At 44.7% G+C, this 19,739-nt stretch overlaps 1 protein-coding gene across 1 annotated transcript; it reads right to left on the reverse strand.

The window, feature by feature from the left end:
- Window positions 1–1,078: 1,078 nt before the first annotated feature.
- On the reverse strand, window positions 1,079–16,525 carry LOC142583590 (uncharacterized). Its single transcript, XM_075694079.1, has 11 exons — window positions 16,465–16,525; window positions 15,645–15,698; window positions 15,490–15,519; window positions 13,173–13,447; window positions 11,817–12,666; window positions 9,122–9,181; window positions 8,703–8,765; window positions 8,153–8,200; window positions 6,750–6,935; window positions 1,278–1,489; window positions 1,079–1,183 (listed from the first exon to the last, which is right to left on the reverse strand). The coding sequence occupies exons 2-11, from the start codon at window positions 15,691–15,693 to the stop codon at window positions 1,079–1,081; spliced, it is 1,878 nt and encodes a 625-aa protein (XP_075550194.1). The 5' UTR covers window positions 15,694–15,698; window positions 16,465–16,525.
- Window positions 16,526–19,739: the final 3,214 nt, after the last annotated feature.

Raw genomic sequence — 19,739 nt, forward strand, 5'->3', positions numbered from 1 at the left:
CAATTAACTTGGCCGTTTCCGATTAGCACTTCAAACACTACGTACACGGATGACGGAAGTAAAAGCACCAAAATTGCCATCACGCTTCTATAAGCATGAAAATATATAACGAGCGAAAATTAGGTACCGTTTCAGAAAGCTAATCTGCTTCGCAGTATCCAAGGCGATGCGGCATCGAACTGCTCGCCTTCCACTGGCAGATTTAACTCACTGCGCTCGCTCAAGGGTGCAGATGGCTGCTTCGGATATACCAGTGGAATTCGCCATCAGATAAACGAACGTATAGTGGGTGCTGCAGATTTTTGCTGCCACTGAGCTCACGCCCTTACCCTCCAGCCCACTTGCAATTACGAAGGAAGGGGGACGAGTGCTTCGGAAACTTATTAAAGCAGCACTTACACGTAATTTGCAACTTGTCAATTCCTTGCAATAACGAAGGCTCAAACCCTTCAAACGCTAAAAAAATACTGGGAAGCTTGAGAGAATAATAAATAATTTAATATAATACCTGCTGCGACAAGTTTCAATTTCGGTGCCCAGATAGCGGATGCGTCGCGAAGCCATCGTACGCGGGCTCATCCCGTTACTGAGATTGCTGTGACCGCTACGTGTACCCGCGGCACTCCAGTTCACTTTTTATGAGCAACGTCGTCATACCCAGCTTTAACTGCTACACTACGACATAACATTTTCCTTTGTGTGACGAAATCACGAACACTGTCGAAGACGCCAGGTGAAGCATTTCGAGACAATCTTATATTAAAATATCTCTTGTTTCTCAACTTCTTTGCTCACTAAATGTCCTCGGTTTACGCACGACAAGCTATAGGTGTGAAGTTAATACGACTTCAAGATACATGCGCCAGCACTCCTTTTACCAACAACAGCCTCTGGAACTATCCGGAGCGACAATAGCAAGTGTTACGGAAGTAACACTTACTATTAATAACTTACGAACACTCCCGTTAGGTTTATCCTGCTTATTCATGACCGTTTATCGTTAAGCAGCGGGAACATGCACTATCATGCGCGCAACAATATTTGTTTTTCATAAGTGTGCTCCAGCACTGTACGGAGCTCACGTGAGCGCTTGGGCCAGTCCTTCAGGTGGGACGTCATCGTCGTAGGTGAAGCCGACGGACAAAAGGTACTCGCCGCCAGAAACAAGCTCCTTGTTGAGGATCTGCACCAGACAATAGCCAGATCATAGCGAAGCTAGTTACAAGAGCCATAATATGCGTTCAGCGCCGCCTTGCCTTTAATAGTTCGGTCCAAACGTGCTGGTTCTCGACGGTGAAGTGAATCTTGTAAATGTCGAAGCCGTCGAAATCGTAGAAGCGCAGAAAGACGTGTACGTTGTTCGCGAAGAGCTGCATGTTCTCCGAGGACCTGTGCGCCAGGAGCCTCCTCAGAAGATCGTCGGCATCAAAGGAGACGATGAAGGTCACGTTGCTCTGCTTCCGCATCCGAATAAACTTCTCCAATCGGTCTGCGGAGATTGCCGTGCGACAACGCAACGTGTTAGCACTGTACTGCCCAACGCGTCATATATGCACTACGCTATGATATCTCAAAATTCTGCTTTTAAGTGCGGGAAAAGTAACGCAAAGTCCATATTCGCGTTTTTGATATGGCGGAGTGAAAACTCCCCTCCCCGACTGTGGGTAGTCAAACAAAGCAATTACTAGTTAGTTAACTACTATACCAATTAGGTTTGAAATAAAGCAATATTTCATTGTTTTTTGTACAACTACGCTCTCCATGGCCAAAAATAAAGGAGTGCAAGTTGATCCAACTTTCCTTAATGTGGAACTGTGTCAGCGCACAACAAGGTTATTACGAAGTTGCTAGGAGACAGCACTCGAAAACGTCACACGTGCAGAAGAGATCGCTATAAGTGTCTTGGTCGCAGTTATCGAAAGTACATGGCTCAAGACACTCGGCCATTTATATTAAGACTTCTAGGTCTTAGCGAAAAAAGTAACTGAAGAACGCCAATCAAAAGCAGAACACGCCACAAGCAAGCAGGTAAAAGAGCGGGAGATCGCCTCTCACTTGAACGGTCTTGTGCCATTTCTCGATAAAGAAACTCAAGAAGATCCAGTCATCTCGACAAACCCCTCTGGCGCTCAGGATTCTTCGAAGTAACGATTGCGAAAGAAGTTGCCGCGCGTGACACAAGCCAGTGTTTCCAACAGACGGATCGTAGGCGGCGCTCGACTCAATTATATCACACGGGAAATGTAGGTGCCTTTACATGATCTGACGTTTCTGTTCGGACAAGACCTTGGTTACTGAGGGCATGCTGACTAAGCAAAAAACCCGAGGGCACCGAAACCCTTTTTATAAGCTGCGAATGCGAAAGCATTATTGTCTAATTAAACGGCGCTGAGCGGCCCTTCGAGTAATGAACTCATCGCGGACAAGGGAACGCGTTGATATGCTTGTTCTGGTTTAGCCCAGTTGGTAAGCCGCTATAGGCTTCTGAGCGCGAGGTCGTATGCTCGAAACTCACTACCGCTAACCTTTTTTTTTCTTTCTTAATTTATTGTTTTTTTAACGATAATTTATTTGTAGCGAATACCGAGGCGAAGTTAGAACGCAGGCCAGAGCTTGTGAGGACAAAGAACGCGCGGATAACACAGGCTTCTGAGAGCTAGAGCGAAGATAATAGAGAGTTTTAGAATAGGGGCCCCAAGCGTTTTGGGGCCCCAAAGAAATAGCGTCGAAGCCACTGCGCATGCGCAAGACGCAAGCTGCCTTTGGGTTTTGCGTTGGGAACGCTATTTCACCGATTTAGCGGGAGCCCAAATAGCGGCCCCAAAAGTTTTGCGTCGGCAAACATGGCGGCACCCATCGAAGCGACGGCTCTAACCTAGCACCAAACTGGGTTCGATTCGCGGTAACGCGTGAAGTTCGCAAGCTAGGAGAAGTGACTGCGATTATCGCTTTCTCTCAACTAGCGTGTGTTATGAAGATTGACTCATTAGACGCCGCTGATTTTGAATTCGATTGTGGATTTTATGGCTCGTAGGCCTAACACGGCTAAGCTTGGCTGGTGAAGGCTAGTAAAGTTGGTTTGCTCAACACTAAGCGCAACTAATTGTTTGCTGCTTACAGAATAGCCTCTAACCTGTAATTAAATGCGAATACACGCAAGTCAAAATTATTATTCCTATCATAAAATGATATATTTTATTTAATTATTTCTAATAGCTTTTCTTTGACGCCGTAGTGGCGCTCTCAGCGCAAGACGCTATCCGCAAACGTAAAACCCTATTCTAAAACTCTTCACTCCTACGTGTCCCAACGCTAACACCCGCAAAGCTCTTTGGGGCCCCAAACTATTGGGGCCCCTATTCTAAAGCTCCCTAATGTGGCATCGTGGCAATGCCCTCTCCCCTCTCGCACTACCTGGTGCGGCAGACGTGCCCTTTCTCCCGCTCTGCTCCGTCGAGGCCCGCACGTGACGTGGCCTAGCAGCGAATGGGAATTGAGGTGCCGCTTCGCTGCTACAGACGCCGGATGTTTTCGCCTGATTAGTCATTTGATGGTTTCGCATCGATATATTTACCAGTGCTGATTTGCTTTCCCGTGGCAAGCAGATAATATCTCAGAAAGGTACGGCTGACAAATACCACTTCGAAAAAAGACAAACATAGCTAGGCAGAAGGGTTTAGGAGGAGCGGGGGCGATATTTTGTTTCAATTTGATGGAGCTGCTTTCCATGATGAACAAAATTCGTCACCCGCGTCGTTAAAAGACTGTCGCTCCGCATGCTCGCGCTCTTCGTGGAAGCAGGACCTGCCTATGAGGTTTTCTTCACCAGCGGATATACACGCATGTGATTGTCCACCCGCGGATGTTGATTAACTACTCCAAACATGGTGTATCCGTAGTTAAAGGTATAATCAAAACACACAGCTCCTTGTTCGAGCAAGGAATGCGTTAAGAAAACAAGCGTTATCAGGGAAGTGTACATAAACAAATTTCAAAGAGCACCTTTGGCCCAAGGATCGACTCAATCGGTGAGGACTGAACAACAATTTTTTGTTTTAATCAGGCTTTGTCGCAGTCAACCTTAACTTTAATTCCAATCTCAGCTGTCAAAAGAACGAGGAATATTTCATGCTTACGACTCAAAGAAACGAGGGCTCCTTCCTGAATTAGCAGCAAAATTCTAAGCGGTGATAACCCAAGCACGGTGAATAACAATGGCCTCCAATCATCATCAGCACCGTATACGTAAAATGAAATTCACAAAAATTGACGCGGCCAGTAAAAAAGTGAAAAGATCATGAATAGGCTTTTGGACATTCAGTGAAAAGGCGAAAATGACTTTTTGAAATTAATACAAAATGGCTTCACAAAAAAGGGTCTTCTCGAATTTAGCCTAACGTGAAATAATTTGGCGGGCCTACTTGTTTCTTGTTTGATACGAAAGTACAGTTTTTTTCCATATTTCGTACTTGCGCATGTATAGTAATATTCATAACTCAGGAATATATTAAGCAAGGTTCACTGAGAAATATCGGAAGATACACTACGACAAGGAACAATTGTTTGTGAGAATGAAGATAGAACTATCTTTCATCACGAAATATAAATGCCTGTTTACGGCACTACACCCGCTGTTCGCTGAACTCTGTATGTTCATCAAAAATACAATTCATCCCAGTGAAATTTTGCCGAGCACGAATCTCAACAATAGCAGCCTAGCTATTGTGGGGAAGTTTGGCCACTACAGAATTCAGGGAGAGAGTGTCGGTATTGCTTTGGGCCCACCACAGTTAAATATTATTTTCTGAATGTCAACACGAAGAAAGCCATTGTTGACACGTCATCCAAGTGTGGAGCTTCGAAAAAGGTCTTAATAGCATAGAAAGTCTTCAGTCCTACGGAAGAACTATGGAAAGCGATGTTGATTTCGCAAAGTGGGAGTTACGTATTGTTTTCTTTTATATTAGACAAGGTTCATACGGATTGGTTAAATAACCGAGCGAAGCCGACGTATAGACATCACACTACATTCAATGCTCGTAATATTGTCCTACGTACAGCTTCCTGTGAGGATGAAGTTCGTTCTTTAGACTTTCACTTTGTACCTGTCTCCATATACAACCTGCCCAGATCACGCTTCATCACACATATTGCTTAAACAGATAAAATTTGTGTTTGACAAAAATGTCGTACAAATCGTTACAATGCATTGAGATACCATAAAAAGAAAAAAGAAGGTCGACAGTACAGCCCAAGCAGCAGACCACGGTGAGGGCTCACATTTATTTTGGAACTCGGGAGGTCCTAACCTCACTCCACGCACACAAACAAACAAACAAACAAACAAACAAACAAACAAACAAACAAACAAACAAACAAACAAACAAACAAACAAACAAACAAACAAACTAACTAACTACCTAACTAACTAACTAACTAAAACAACTTAGAAAGTCTGATAAAATATAAATACTGGGATGTTACGTGCCAAACCCACTATCTGATTATGAGACACGCCGTAGTGGAGGACTCCGAATTAAATTTGACCACATGGGGGTTCTTTCATCAGTGCAGCCTTTATCCTTATGTCCACCGAAGGACGAAGGCCTCTCTCCCAGCGTTCTCCCATTACCCCTGTCTTGCGCTAGCTGATTGCTACTTGCGCCTGCAAATTTTATAATTTCATCACGCCACCTAATTTTCTTTTTGGGTTAATTAATGTGCGCTCAACTAGACGAGCCCTTGTGAATTTCTCACTCGTCGAAATGCGGCCGCCGCGATCTAACCCACGACCTCAAGCTCAGCAGCGCAACGCCACAGCCGCTGCGCTACTGCGGCGGAGTGGAAAGCTCTGTTGAATCTAGCTGGAACAAATGAGCGAGAGTAAACGCGTGGTGCGCGTTCGCGCGTCACAGTGCGGACGTGCGCAAGTTCCAACGCTGAATGATCACCGTTCGCGGCAGGCGGGTGACAGAGTTCTTCGAAGTAGTCAGGCCATTTTAGTTTTTTAATGAAGCAAGAAAGGACGCCTCCGTGAGGCGCACACTCTCTCTTTTTTTTTTCATGTGTGCAACGGAGCAACCTGAAGGTAACGCAGTTGCTCGCGCTTTGGCAAAAAAAAAAAAAAAAATCAGCGTAGTTGCTTTGTTCCAGAATGTTCATTTGCTTTCTCGTGACAGTCGCGTTCACTATTTACCACCACCAACTGTTGAAGATCGTCTTACATTCTGCGGTAAACTATGTGCTAAAGAAATTGTGCATTCGCGCCGCACAGTTAAAAAAAAAACCCCGAATGACATTGTTTACAACCAGTAGAGCGACTGTGCATCGTCCAACGGGGAACGAAAATTGTAGAATAATTTGCTACACGTGAACACCAACGACTAATTTATTCGTCATTTCTGCTTCCGCAAGATTTCGCAGTATTGTCCAACTATGTCGGGACATTGTATAGGTGATTCGAATTGATCAATGCGGAGCCCAATTGAGGAAACGTTATGATCGTGACCAACGTGCTTGCATATTAAGGGAAAGGAAGCGAAAGGCAACATCTGTACGAGCATTGGCCGCACCACTAGTGCGTAATTACCGCGCAGACTGTCAGGCAAAGGACTGAACGAGAAGCCAATTCAACGTCAATTAATGCTCCCTCTTTCTTTCTTTTTTGAATAGAACTTATAAGTTTATAGCTTAATTCGCTGCTTTCGACGCGCCGGACAATCTACCCGCTGACTGCGCGTAGCACTCACAGAAGTTGTGCGGGTAGAGCGAGAAGTCCGTTTCGTCGAACTCGTCGAAAACGAGCGCCGAGAAAATGTAGTGCGTGCAGAGGTGGTCCGGGTACACGTCCGCATAGCGGAACGGAAACCCAAAGGACAGCCAGTAGGATCTGAAGTCTTCCGTGATGGCGCACACCAGCGATTTCTCGTTCGGCACTGCGCACGAGTTGGCGATGAGAGTGGTACACGAAGTCAACGGAAGAATTGACCAAAGCGCGCGCATCATTAAGGAATGCCAGTGGCAGAATTGACGAGGCTATTTCTTTTTTGTTGTCGTTCCTAAGTGATCTTTGGAAGTGGACGGTCACGACTGGCTGGCAGCTTCTCTTACGAACACTTCTGGCGTAAGAACATTTTGTAAATACGGCCCCAGCATGACAACCGCGGTGACGTCAGTGCATATCCTCTGACGTCCTCACCCCCACCAGCCAGCACGGAGAAAAGCTCTACGTTATTTAGATACGGATACCGTCAGGTTATCCTGCAGGTTTGTGAAAACTGTCGGTATAGTACTACAATATGGCGTCTGTGACGACAATCAAACGCTCCCCGTATGGAATTGAGCCCGCTTGATCTGACAATCTGGTTAGTGGCGCTACTGTTAATTTATTCGCTATACTTAATGGCACACAGCGTCATACAACAATGAAAGTATGTATAAGTTCGTAAGTCGTGAGCAACGCGAATGATGTAAGCACTTCAAGCGTGCACGCGTGACGTAACAAAACGCAGCGCATTGTGATGCGTTAATTTTACGCATACGTAAAAAAAGAAAAAAAATATATAAGACGTTGCCTTGGCTTCGCAACGTTACGATCAAAGCGCTGCCAGCGCATATAGGCAATGAGTTACCTTTCAGCCTAGACCAAGGGAGCGGTTCTGAAAGATGGCGAAGAAAAAAATACCACACGTCAGCGTGGAAACACATTTACAACATGAAGGCAGAAATACGCTATAGCGCACTGTGCGTAAGCTGAAGACTGCGCTTCACTAATACCGCCATTGAATTTTATTTGGTACGCATACAGTTGTGCCTTGCTGTTTGCGAAGCGCAGGCTTGAACCCTTTAGGTTTTGGATTGCCTGCTATTTGTATTAATGTATACTGAACGAGAAGTAATGATGTACGAATATGTTAAAATGGCCACTGAGTGCAATGATGTACGAATATGTTAAAATGGCCACTGAGTGCTGTGGAACTATGTTTGAAAAATGCTATGCAGCGACATTTCGCATTAAGTATTGAGAGGTTAGTCGGTGTAACAGCTGCACACTAACTGCCCTGCCCCTTCACCGCCACCCCTAGTATAAGTAAGTGTAACGAAACTACTTAAAAAAAAGCCACGAGAATTATTCCGTACGGTTTCTACTTACTCCTCGTTCTCTCTGTTATCGGTAGCCTCGATCTTGGCGTTCTTCGAGCTGCGAGAATGTTGCAGTGAGAGCCAGTAAGACGAGGACATTCCACAGTACTATACGACGAAACCACACAACAGCAGTAAAGTACACCGACTACTGCCCAGTTCATATTACTGTGTCAAGCCTGCGACTATGCTACAGCTATCTGAAATTCATAGAATAACAAAACTCAGGATTTAGGTGCACGTGATCAAGCTTAATCAGGAACTCTCCTCTATGGCGTCTCCCGTAGCCCCAGAATTACCCGTGGACTTTAAACTTCATCAATAATATCAGTCGCTGCTTCTGGCTAAACAAATCAGGGAGGCCAGGGCAAGCGTCGAAAGAGTCCAGTGTCCCTGAAGGCCTATCAGGCTAGATTTAAACGGCTCATCGTATTCGAAAGGACCATGCTTGCTCCAAAAAAACATTCAGCCTCTATTAGGCGCGCGCACAACCGGAATCTATGTTGCTACTGAATTATGTATTCCTGATGTTCCCGAAAAGCGAAGAACGGAGGACTCACATCTTAACGTCGTCTCAGTCATTTCTGGTGTCGTGGAGTTCACACCGATATCCGTCAGATTACCTAAAACAACCACACAGACGGGATAAATCGTGTCAGTGCTATACCATCATGTGTGTATATATATATATATATATATCCAGTGAAGTAGACGTGCGTATGAAGCGGTTTAATGACGTTTCGGCCGGGGTCCGGCCTTCATCAGAATACATTGCATGGTGTCAGTACAGTTAATATACATGTGCCTATCAACAAAATGAAGATACGTTTACATGAAAAACGAATAAAATGGGCGAACAAAATGCGTCTGAATCGTCCATATATATATATATATATATATATATATATATATATATATATATAAAAGCTTTAAGCGCAATACCATTACGTGTCTACAAATAAACAGAGAGTATACTCACGTTCTGTATGCCATTCAGAATCTTCGTCGACGACGGCCGACGAAGGGCTCGTAGCGGCTCCTACGAAACGAAATGTACTCGTTAAAAACAAGATTATGCTTTTAAGATCCATTATTATTTTATAGATTCAGGAATTTTAGCCTACGCGACATACAGCTGAACCTCGATATTCGAACACAAAGTTTTAAGGATTTCTAGATTTTGGGTTATCAGTCTCAATATATTTGTAAAATAGATCATATGAAAGAAGCGCGCCTTACGAACAATTCGTAACAAAGCGGAAAGAAAGAATGAGGCAGGAAAACTATGTGAATGAAATCAGTGCAGAGATCGAACGCGAAGACATCTAAGAGAATGATTCACTGAGGAGGTTTCTTAACCACAACGAAGAAATTAAGTAGGCATTCAATGCCATTGTAGCATAAAAGAAGTCCACGACACTAACTTGAGGAGCGAAATCAAAGGAACACCAACAGGTTCAGTTCAATAATAAAACGATTCACTCACATAAAAATTCTCGCGTGCCAAATTTGAAAAAAGTTTCTGATTTTGCGCGGAAGCTCTCAATCCCTGTGGAGTTCGCACACTAGGCTTTCTTCAGTAAAAAAAAAATCAAACAAATATAATGAAGACAGATGTAGGTTAATGAACCAAGCGGTAGCATGTAGACTGTAACAAGAAAAAAAAGTCAGCATGTTTATTTTTCCACCAAATAACCTTAGCGACATTACGTTGGACATACCATCAACGTGATATCCAGAATACATTATTATCCCAGCAAAATACTGTCAAGTCGAACTAATGTTCATCTAAGGTATCACGCCAAGAGATACTAACAAGTCGTACCCCCATAAGGCCAGCTTGATAAGACGCGCAAAAGAATTTTTGTGAGACCAGATTATCACTGAACTTTACCCAAGAATGCAATAAATTCGCTCGAAGGCATGCCATAAATTTAGGAGAGCCCGTTTGGATAAGTAACATGAAATTGCAGGGAATAAAGCTCAGATTTCATATCAACGTCCTAGCGATTGCGACCGTGACGCGTTTCCGTTACGCTAGAGCTGAGAACAGAGAGGCACCGTTTGTCGGCGTTGATGTGCATGGTCATGTACTCCACTCAATCACGTGGTAAAAACGCGCCATACGGGCGATTCGGCTGCCTCTGCGAAAATAAGGTCCTTCTTGACGTCAAACGTTGTAACGTTTAACTTTTGTTGGAGTCGTCTGCTCAGTAGCACCTGCACAGGATATGGCTTGTCAATTGGGCACTCGAATGCACAGACCAGAATAAGAACGATATCTGACCCGATGTTGTAAATAGCACACTCTATACAAAGTGAGGCCAAACGGAAGAAACACACCGAAGACGCTAGCAAACTACGGAAGACAAAGCCTGAGATTTCAATGTACAAAACTTCTCAACGGGTGCATAAATTGTTTGAATTTAATGCAGTAGAGGTATCTTTAAGAAACAAGTGAAAGAAATGAGCGAAACGTGAACAAGGTGAATGAAGGAGCCAACGTTTCGACAAATGGGCTTGTCTTCTTCAAGGAATGTTTAGAAAATGCGTAAGCTTTTATTGATGATGGTGCTACTTATGTTATGCTCTTTGTCTTAATAACCGACGAAGTTCTGACTTGTTCAGCGTTTTTTTTAAATGTCCTGGCAGATATGACAGCATATGAAAGATGTCTTTTTATCTGATCTATACTTTTTTGTTTATGCGAATAAAAACTGTTCTATTGAAACGCGTATTAGTGCGAAATGTTCATACCTTTTTCTAAACGTAAAAGTGCTAGTTTTTGGTTACCTACGTTTTAAGTGGAATTCGTAGGAACATTGCTTTTCTTTAAGGTAAGTACTGGTGACTGTTGTGTACTGATTTATGATATTAATTGCCAAACTGTTTAGGGACTGGGTTTTCTGTAAAGCTACGTACCATTAGTCCCCACCTCCTCTCATGAGAATCGGAGCAATCAATAAATAAAATAGAACACAATAAAATAAAACAAAATACTCTGCCAGGCGTGCTCAATGCTTTTCTGCCAGCAACACTACGTAACCGGTATACGTGCTTGACAGGAAATCATTCTGCGCATAACTTTAGAGAGAGGATCATTGCATACGCATGTACGCAACGATCATTGTAAGACACTTGCATTGTAAGCCGGGATACAAATCCTAATTAAGAGTACATGATGAACAAAAAAGAAAATCACGAGCCGTCAATAAAAGCAATTTTTTCTCTTGGTCGCAATATCGATGCCTGGCTGATGCACATTCCCCTCACGTTTAATAGCGAGAAAAATGTTCTGCAATTTATCAGTTCACCTTGAGAAATTTTCTTGACTTATATCTAGGCTGTCGTACTTGAGCACGTTTTTTTTTTTTTTAAGTGAACTTTCAGCTGAATGCGCTCGTCCTGCCTCTTCACTAGTCGTCCTCGTCTGCTTGGGCGCTGCTTAAAGCGGATTATTTCCAGCTTGCCCACTGCGCTGTTCTTCTACAGTTCGGTGATAACAGTTATTCTCGCACGAGAAAGGCATGTAAACAGTTAAGGCGTAACATACTTCAGAAAGAGCGGCTACGAAAAACATTTCAGCTCCAGTGAATTTGAGCCTACGCAACACAAGTGAGCGGTGCAAGATATAGTACAACGGCACCACAACTCACTCGAGCTAGATGGCTTACCAGAATTGTTTGCCGAGATCTCGTTGACTTCGGTACTGTTCCCTTGAACTTGAGTTATTACTTCGGTAAATGACAGCGACGACGAATACATTATGGTCAGTGCTGCGCTAGATGGCTCATCGGAAACGCTGGCGCTAGGTAACGGCTGCGTCATCTCGAAGGTCTCGACACCTGTCACCAGGACAGAGGCACCAGTACTCTCAATACTGTCGGTAACACTGGCGCTAGGTAACGACTGCGTCATCTCGAACGTCTCGACACCTGTCACCAGGACAGACGCACCAGTACTCTCAATACTGTCGGTAACGCTTCCGTAATCTTGAGCGGTTACTTCAGGAAACGATAGTGATGACGCACTTGCGGACGCCGTGCCGACGTCGACGAGACGCTTCTGCGTGACAGCATCACCCTGGGTGTAGTCAATAGTCACATCGCTCAGAGTGCTTGCGTCGGTTGCGGCCGCAGGCGCATCGCTTGTGCTCAGCGGCGATGCGCCAGTGGCGTCCGATGTGAGATCAGTGATCTCCTCGGGGCCAGTCTCAGGCGTGACTTGCGACAACTGACTGGTTTCAAGAGATGACTCCGTCGACTCGAAAACGGTCGCAGCAGCTGAAAGCGCTGACGAATCGCTGGTATCGAGTGAAGATTCCACCGTTTGGACAGCGCTGCTGTCGTCTGTCCCGACGGGCTCGCGAGCGTCTGCGTCAGTTGCATCGCTGGCGCGAGGTAACGACTGCGTCGTCTCGAAGCTCTCGACACCTGTCATCAGGACAGAGGTACTGTCATCGGTAGACACTGCGCTCTCCGGACCACTGCCGTCGATGTTCTGCCTTTTCTTCCACTCGTGGAACTGTAAGTGCGAATTGTAAACTCGTTAGGCATTCGGTTCAGTTTCAGCCACGTCGCAGTTTATATGACAGCGTATAATAAGCACGCATATAGCCACGCAAAATAAGCAGAAATAGTTCAGCGACAAGAGACAGGAAAACAGATTAAACGGTCAAAAGCATCACAACGCAATAAAATCAAGCCCGTGAAAGATGCAATGAGTATATGAAAAACTTTAACGATAGAACGAGAACCGTTGCACCGTAGATCAACGTCGGCCATGCATGCTTGCAGCTCCACGGCCACTATTTTGTAGAGATGCCCCTTCCGCTCAATTCTTACCATCCACCGCTCGCGGCCGGCTGATCATGCCATTGGTAACGTGGGAGAAGCGTCGCTCTGACCACTGACTAGGCGCGAAACGTCATCAGCATCGGAGAGGGCATCGCTACGAAAATAGCGGCCCTGTAGACACTAGCGCCAGAGTTACCTCTAGTATTTACTGTATGGAAACCTCTGTTGTCTTACGCGTTCTTTATGCTTGTGGCTTCTTCTCGTGGAAGTCTCATTCGCCTGTAACTGCTCGCTGTTTTCGATACTCGTCGTAGTGGCTTCCGTTATCTTCTTAAAAAGCCTCCTGCTCAGCACGCTATTCGACTCGGTGTTCGGACGCGACAGATCTCCCGGGTTCGCGGTGGTCGCCGTGGCCCCGTGTTGCGGTGTAATTTCGTATTCCGGTTGCGCGGGGTCCCATGTGCTCTTATTTTCAGAGCGTCGCATCTTGACGGTAGGTCCGACACGTTCTGTATGGCGGAAACGTTGGAAAAAAAAAGTTAATACAGAAAAGTCTATCTTTGTACTCTCCCTTCTCTCTCTCTCTCTCTCTCTCTCTCTCTCTCTCTATGCATATTAAAACTTACTCCTCTATATGGACACCTTAGCTTTTATCAATACTGAATACCGCGAGCATAAAGCTCACTCCGCTGAATTCTATACAGGATCGTCTCGCACATAAAAAAAAAAGAGAAAGTTATGTTGTTCACGCTGCTGTTCACGACGCCAGGCGAAGGCAAACAGCTTCGCTTTACTATGCGAGATACAAGAAAAGGAAACAACCAATCATGCCGCGATTTACTGAAATCCCAGTTGCCCCTGCGAAAGTGCAAGCGAAAACCGAATATACCGAATATGCCGGTTTAATGAGACACTAAAGAGAAACACTACGGTTATGTCAGTTTATACTTATACACTGTTCGTTAAAAGACGTTATATTTTTTGTTAATATCGTGGTAATAGGTTCATCACAAAAAAGAAAATGAAGATCAAAGTTTCATTTTCATATTTTAGTTTTTTTGCCGAAACCCCAGCGCCAGCCCATCGGTGTGACGCACTGGGTTTCAAGTTATTGTTATTTATTTATTTATTTTTGTTTGTTTTGTTGTTTGTGTCTTATTGGCTTATTAAACGCTCCCGAAATTTGGTAATTCTTTAGTTATTCTAGAAGCAATCTATTCCAGGTTCACCAATAAAAAAATTTTGGAGGACGCTTAAGCTTCGCCTTTAAGAGTGGAACGCGATAGCATTCAAAGATCGCGGATTGCTTTTGACGCTACCGGGCAACTGCAGCTTATACGTAACCGTAACATTTACCCGGAAGCGCTGGCGGCGAAATCTATGCACGAAGGGCGAGCTTTCTGGTATACAAACACGACCTCTTGCGTCGGCCGATCTTCTGTTATTGTTTCGCACTTTTGATATTTCAACCTGAGAAGATTTACTATAAAAGGCATGCCCTGTCGGTGTTTTGTTTCATGGGATTTGTTTGTGGGCACCCATTCTCAAATTCCGAAGAATAACTTTGCAAAGAACGTACGGCAAGGTCTGAGCAACCTTAGTGATAGAAGAACAACTTTAGTGCCGCTTGGAATATGCGTGGTTCTGGATGATTTCCACGGCGGCGGACGCCGGCGCCGACGCCGAAATTTCTGCGACACGGGGCCCTTAACGTTACCTCGCTAAAATTCCGCAACTCCGAGCAGACAGCGTGAGAACCAATGACGTCACGGTGAGCTGGCGCGGGGAACTTCAAGGCAGCGTCGCCATTCGTCCTTTGTTCTTGCATTTTACCTGGCTTGTCAAGGCCGACTGCTATTTTTTTGTATTGTGTAATTTACTAATTTCTTTTTTTAGTGTCCCTTTACAGTGAGCATAACGGCTGAACGGTGGACAATTGACAAAAAAAAAATAAGAAAACGCACACACAAGATGGAACGCACACCGCCCAGTTACGTTTAAAGCGGTGAACACAAATGAAAAATATTTCAGGCGCACAACGTTTGCACCCCATATTTATACCACACCAATCGGCTGTTAAATAGGAGTTTGCTCTTGGACTAGCGCGTACATGGTATTTAGAAGGCAAATAGCGCAAGATGACGGGGCAAGGAAGGCGGACGCTGCGGTTGTATCGTTCTTTTCGCTTTCACAAGGTCAGTCGTCCCACGCCGGCTAAATATACGTCTTCATTTTCCCCTTGTTCGTTTTTTGTTTTGAATGCGTCCTTGTATTTATTTTGGTCCCATGCCCGCGCGCCATCTCGTGCACTTGCTTAAGCTACGCCATTACTGGACCAACTGAATATCCTACTGAAATCTTTGCGCACCATTCACGCACCTGGGTGCCAGATACATCACACTTTCCAGCTCATGTATAGAGAGAACGTGCGAGTACGCAGTACACACCTGCTCAAACAAACACGTGCGACATCGAAAGCTTTAGAAGCCGGCGTTCCTCTAATCGGATTCACGAACGCAGCACGCATGCGACCAGGATGGCGTATACTGACCTTCGGCGACGCCTATTTCGGGTATTTCGCCTGTGGAGCAAAGCGTGCGGTAAGCGGGCGCGTTGTCGTACGTCATTCGTGCAAAAATAGATTTGTCGCCGACGTCGGCTTCTTTGAGCGTAAGAAAATAACAAAGAGGGTGGTGGCGCGCTCACCTTTTGCCGCGGGGTGGGTCAGCAGATAAATTCTAGTGAGGGGCACCATGGGCACTGCGGACGAAAGAGTGAACCGATGCTTCTCGGTAACAACGTTAGAGCGCGAGGAATCACACTCGCAGACGCCGTTGCTACTCTCTCGAAGAAGCGACAAACCCGCATCCCAACCCACTGCTTGCCACTTCCTACGTCTGTCGTTGTGCAGCGCTACCGACATAAATAAATAAATAAATAAATAAATAAATAAATAAATAAATAAATAAATATTAGCAGATGTATGCTAATCTGAGCAACTCAAACATCAACGAAAGCGAAGCTGTGAGAAAGTTCTCAAATCCTTCGGAAGTCCACGCCCAGGAATTTTAGACATTGCCCTTCAGGAATTTGATAAACTTCAGCCTAATATAAGAGCTTAACTCAATCGATTTCAAAAGTTATATTTCAAAACAGGGACCAACTTTCTAACAAATCTTCCGTTAGAAACGTCGAGAGGGCGCTTTCTTCTAATAACACGCGCGTTGTAGCTACGCCTTATAGCAATGTTTCGTTCCTCACCAATACATGGCTACAATAATGCCTAAATTGGAATATGTGTCATACCGTAATTAATTTAAAAATAAGGTAATTCGTGAATTTCTGTTCTTTAGACGATTATGCATCGCGATTTCTCGAGCAAGTAATGTCCACCTCATTGAGTAACCCAGCTCAATGGCTAGAATTATGCTACGATTTCTAAAAATTGAACATGGTTCCAAAAAAAAGACAAATAAATAAAACGCCCTGTAGTATAATAGAGAGAGGAAACAACTGCCCTACATACCGTCGGCAAATTGTTGTTCCAAAAGCGGGGTCCTTGCCAGCGGCGTTTCTGCCCTCCTTTCGGTGCCTGAAACAGAAGCAAACGACCGCAAGCAGAGAACACGCTTCGCATATCATCGCATTGACAGTTCAGCGTAAACACAGAGCAGTGTACATTTCCCTTGACAACGAAGAAGCAATACGCTGCCTTTCTCGCACCAATTCGGTTCAGTGCTGTCGGAATTGAGAGCAACCGCGCACACCGCGCGCGCGCCGCCAATGCACGTAATACGATAGATACGTACACTCACGCACACATATCAAACGAACCGGCACACGGGAACGTGTGCATAAAACACACCGGTCCGCATGGATGCATCCGCTCACAATTGCCTGCACATAACTGTAAATAAAACTACCGTTCATGTCGACAGCGCAATGTAACCTGCCGTTATTATTTCTTCATGCAGAATACTACTTTGCCAGCATCCCGCTACCTAACACTCCCTGCACCCAAAGTCCTATACGTCGTTTCTTTTTTTTTTTTTTTTTTTGCAGATCTGTTTTTTTTTTGTTTTTTTTAGTGGCAACTGCGAGCTACTTTGACTTACACGGCATGGCTTTTTAAGCAAGGATGGTTCTTTATAGAATAGTCGAATAGCCATATCATGATTTGGCGCGCGACGACATGATTCACAGTAGCCGTGCAAAACCGCCAACCTATGAACGGCGGCTAAGCTTGGTTCTGGTTTCAGGATGTGCGAAAGGCATTGACGCACACGGCACAACGCACTGCACGGAATAGGAGGAAATCAATAGCCCGGGCTCGACCAACACGCACCGAACAACAGGTGGCCCTGCTCAGTAAATTTGCTCACTGCCGTAGTCCAGAATCGTACAAACACAATGAGGTGCCTTTGTGCGGCAGTATCTACAGAAATAGGCACACACGGAGAATAGAAGCTACGTCTTTCCTCACGCGTTATACAGTTCGGTGTTGTTGATGCTGCTCTGTTCTAAAATAAAACTGCTGTTCAAATAGTCAAACGCTTTTCCGCGGAAGCATGATTGTTTGGTTTTGACAGCTGTGATAATCGTGTATAGGCTTGGCAATAAAAAGCTTTCAGCCCCGGACAAAGCCTACTAGCTCAGGATCAATGCTGAAGCTTGGCAGTTCCAGCTCATCATGTGCCGGCGTCTGAGGCGCTATGTTCACAGTGCGAATTTTATCCTTATCTTTCACACGTGTGATAAAACTTTGGTTGCACCTTGCAAAGCAGACAAATGAACAGCAACCTTATTCACAGGTACGCAGCCGGAGACGTTGGTTATTGAAGAGTGGGATTGAAGCAAGCAGTGTGGCGTTTGAGAAACGCGAAATTATTCTGCGAAGCGTCTATTACCTGCCGTAATAAAGTATATGGACAACATATTATGCCAGAAGGACCAGAAGGAGAGTGCCGATATCGCATGTCTATATAGAGCATTAGTATTGGCAGGAATTCTCTCTGACGGACAATTATATATCGTAACAGTTGTTTTTTTCTTATTTGCTTGTTTTTTCTCATGTTTTCTTCTCTTTCTTTTTTTTTTTTTTTGTGTGTGTGGACACGAGCCATGGAACCACTAGGTAGCTGCTGCAGGATGCTCGAGCCGAACGACCACTTTACGACAACCGTGACTCATACTGTGCGCCTTACCCGCCCTAGTTGCTTAGTGGTTTATGGTGGTGGGCTGCTAAGCACGAGGTCGCGGGATCGAATCCCGGCCAAGGCGGCCGCATTTCGATGGAGGCGAAATGCGAACACACCCGCGTACTTATATTTAGGTCTACGTTAAAGAACCCCAGGTGATCCAAATTTGCGGAGTCCCCCATTACGGCGTGCCTCATTGTACGATCGTGGTTTCGGCACGTAAATCCCCATAACTTATTTAGTTCGAAGGTTAGCCACGCGCACCATTTCCACGTCGCATAGAAAAAGAGTAGAGCGAATATTATTTTCGCCGGTGGCAATTTAGGAACGTACAACTCTAACCGCAAGTGTGATCAGTGAAAGCACTGAAGACAGCCGCTATTTTCAATTACAATCGACAACAAAACAAAGCGGCGCTCATGCTCGCTATGGAATGCTCGGAAACGTGTGTGTGCTCGGCATCTTACGTAAATTCGAACTATATATACCTACTTGAATCTGGGACAAGCATCGCTTCGCATTAAAACGAGGCTATATTTAGAGATACGTTAGCCGAGTCTTTTATGGAAACTCACTATGGTTGGGCAAACATACTCGTATACAGTCCGCAGAGCGACCGGGTATGTGTACAAGCTCGTCGGCATTATTTTTGAACCGAAAAATCAAGTCCACTCAATATTTTCATTCTGTCGAAACATATTGATCAAATAGAATATCAAATCACGATTTTCTTCTCGCATAAGCGCTAGGCTCTTCAAAGCTTCGCGACAGTCGACAATCCCCTTGTTCACTTAAAGAAACACTAACGACCATTTCTCAGAATGTCCAAACCGATTTGTACACGCAGCTAAACGTATGTTGTCATTTATAGAAAAGCGAGAGCGTCTTCGGTATATACACAGCAATATAGCCAGGAGGCTAACGTAAAAAAATATAGAAGCGCTTAGTCTCAACCTAAACAGCTTATACTTCAGCTTAAGTGAATGAAAGGCAAGATAACAATGCGAGTTTGAAACGTATTGGAGATTGAAAAATGGCAGGCCGATTTCTTTGCCGCGCACGCCGTGAGTAAATGACGTCATGAACGGCAAAAAAGAGAGGCGCCTTTGAATTTCGACATTGTAGCAGTAGCCAAGAGCGTTCAGGTAATCCTAGCGAATAAGAGGACGCGTCCCAGGCGGCGTTTCATGGATGTTCAGTGTCGCAAACGCAGATATACATATTTTATGAGGTGATTACACGAGACCTATCGGCAAAAATAAATAAATAATAATAACGTTTTTTTTTTAACTTCTTGTGCGCAAACAAACAGGGACAAAGAAGAGGAGCAACACAAGGACGAGCGCTTTCTAACAACTAAGTTGTTAGAAAGCGCTCGTCCCTGAGTTGCTCCTCTTCTTTGTCCCTGTTTGTTTGCGCACAAATGTATTTAAAAAATGAGTCTGTTTCAACTAGGCCGACTCGCAGTTGTAATAATAATGGTTTCACAATTACAAGGGTCTTAAAATTTCAACAGCACTGCGACAGCTTCACGGCAGTATAAATGTTGGCAACTATGCGCAGTGTGAGCAACTGTTAAGTAGAACACGTGAGCATGCGGCGT

This window comes from Dermacentor variabilis, chromosome 5 (assembly GCF_050947875.1).
Source record: "Dermacentor variabilis isolate Ectoservices chromosome 5, ASM5094787v1, whole genome shotgun sequence".
NCBI classification, from domain to species: Eukaryota; Metazoa; Arthropoda; class Arachnida; order Ixodida; family Ixodidae; genus Dermacentor; species Dermacentor variabilis.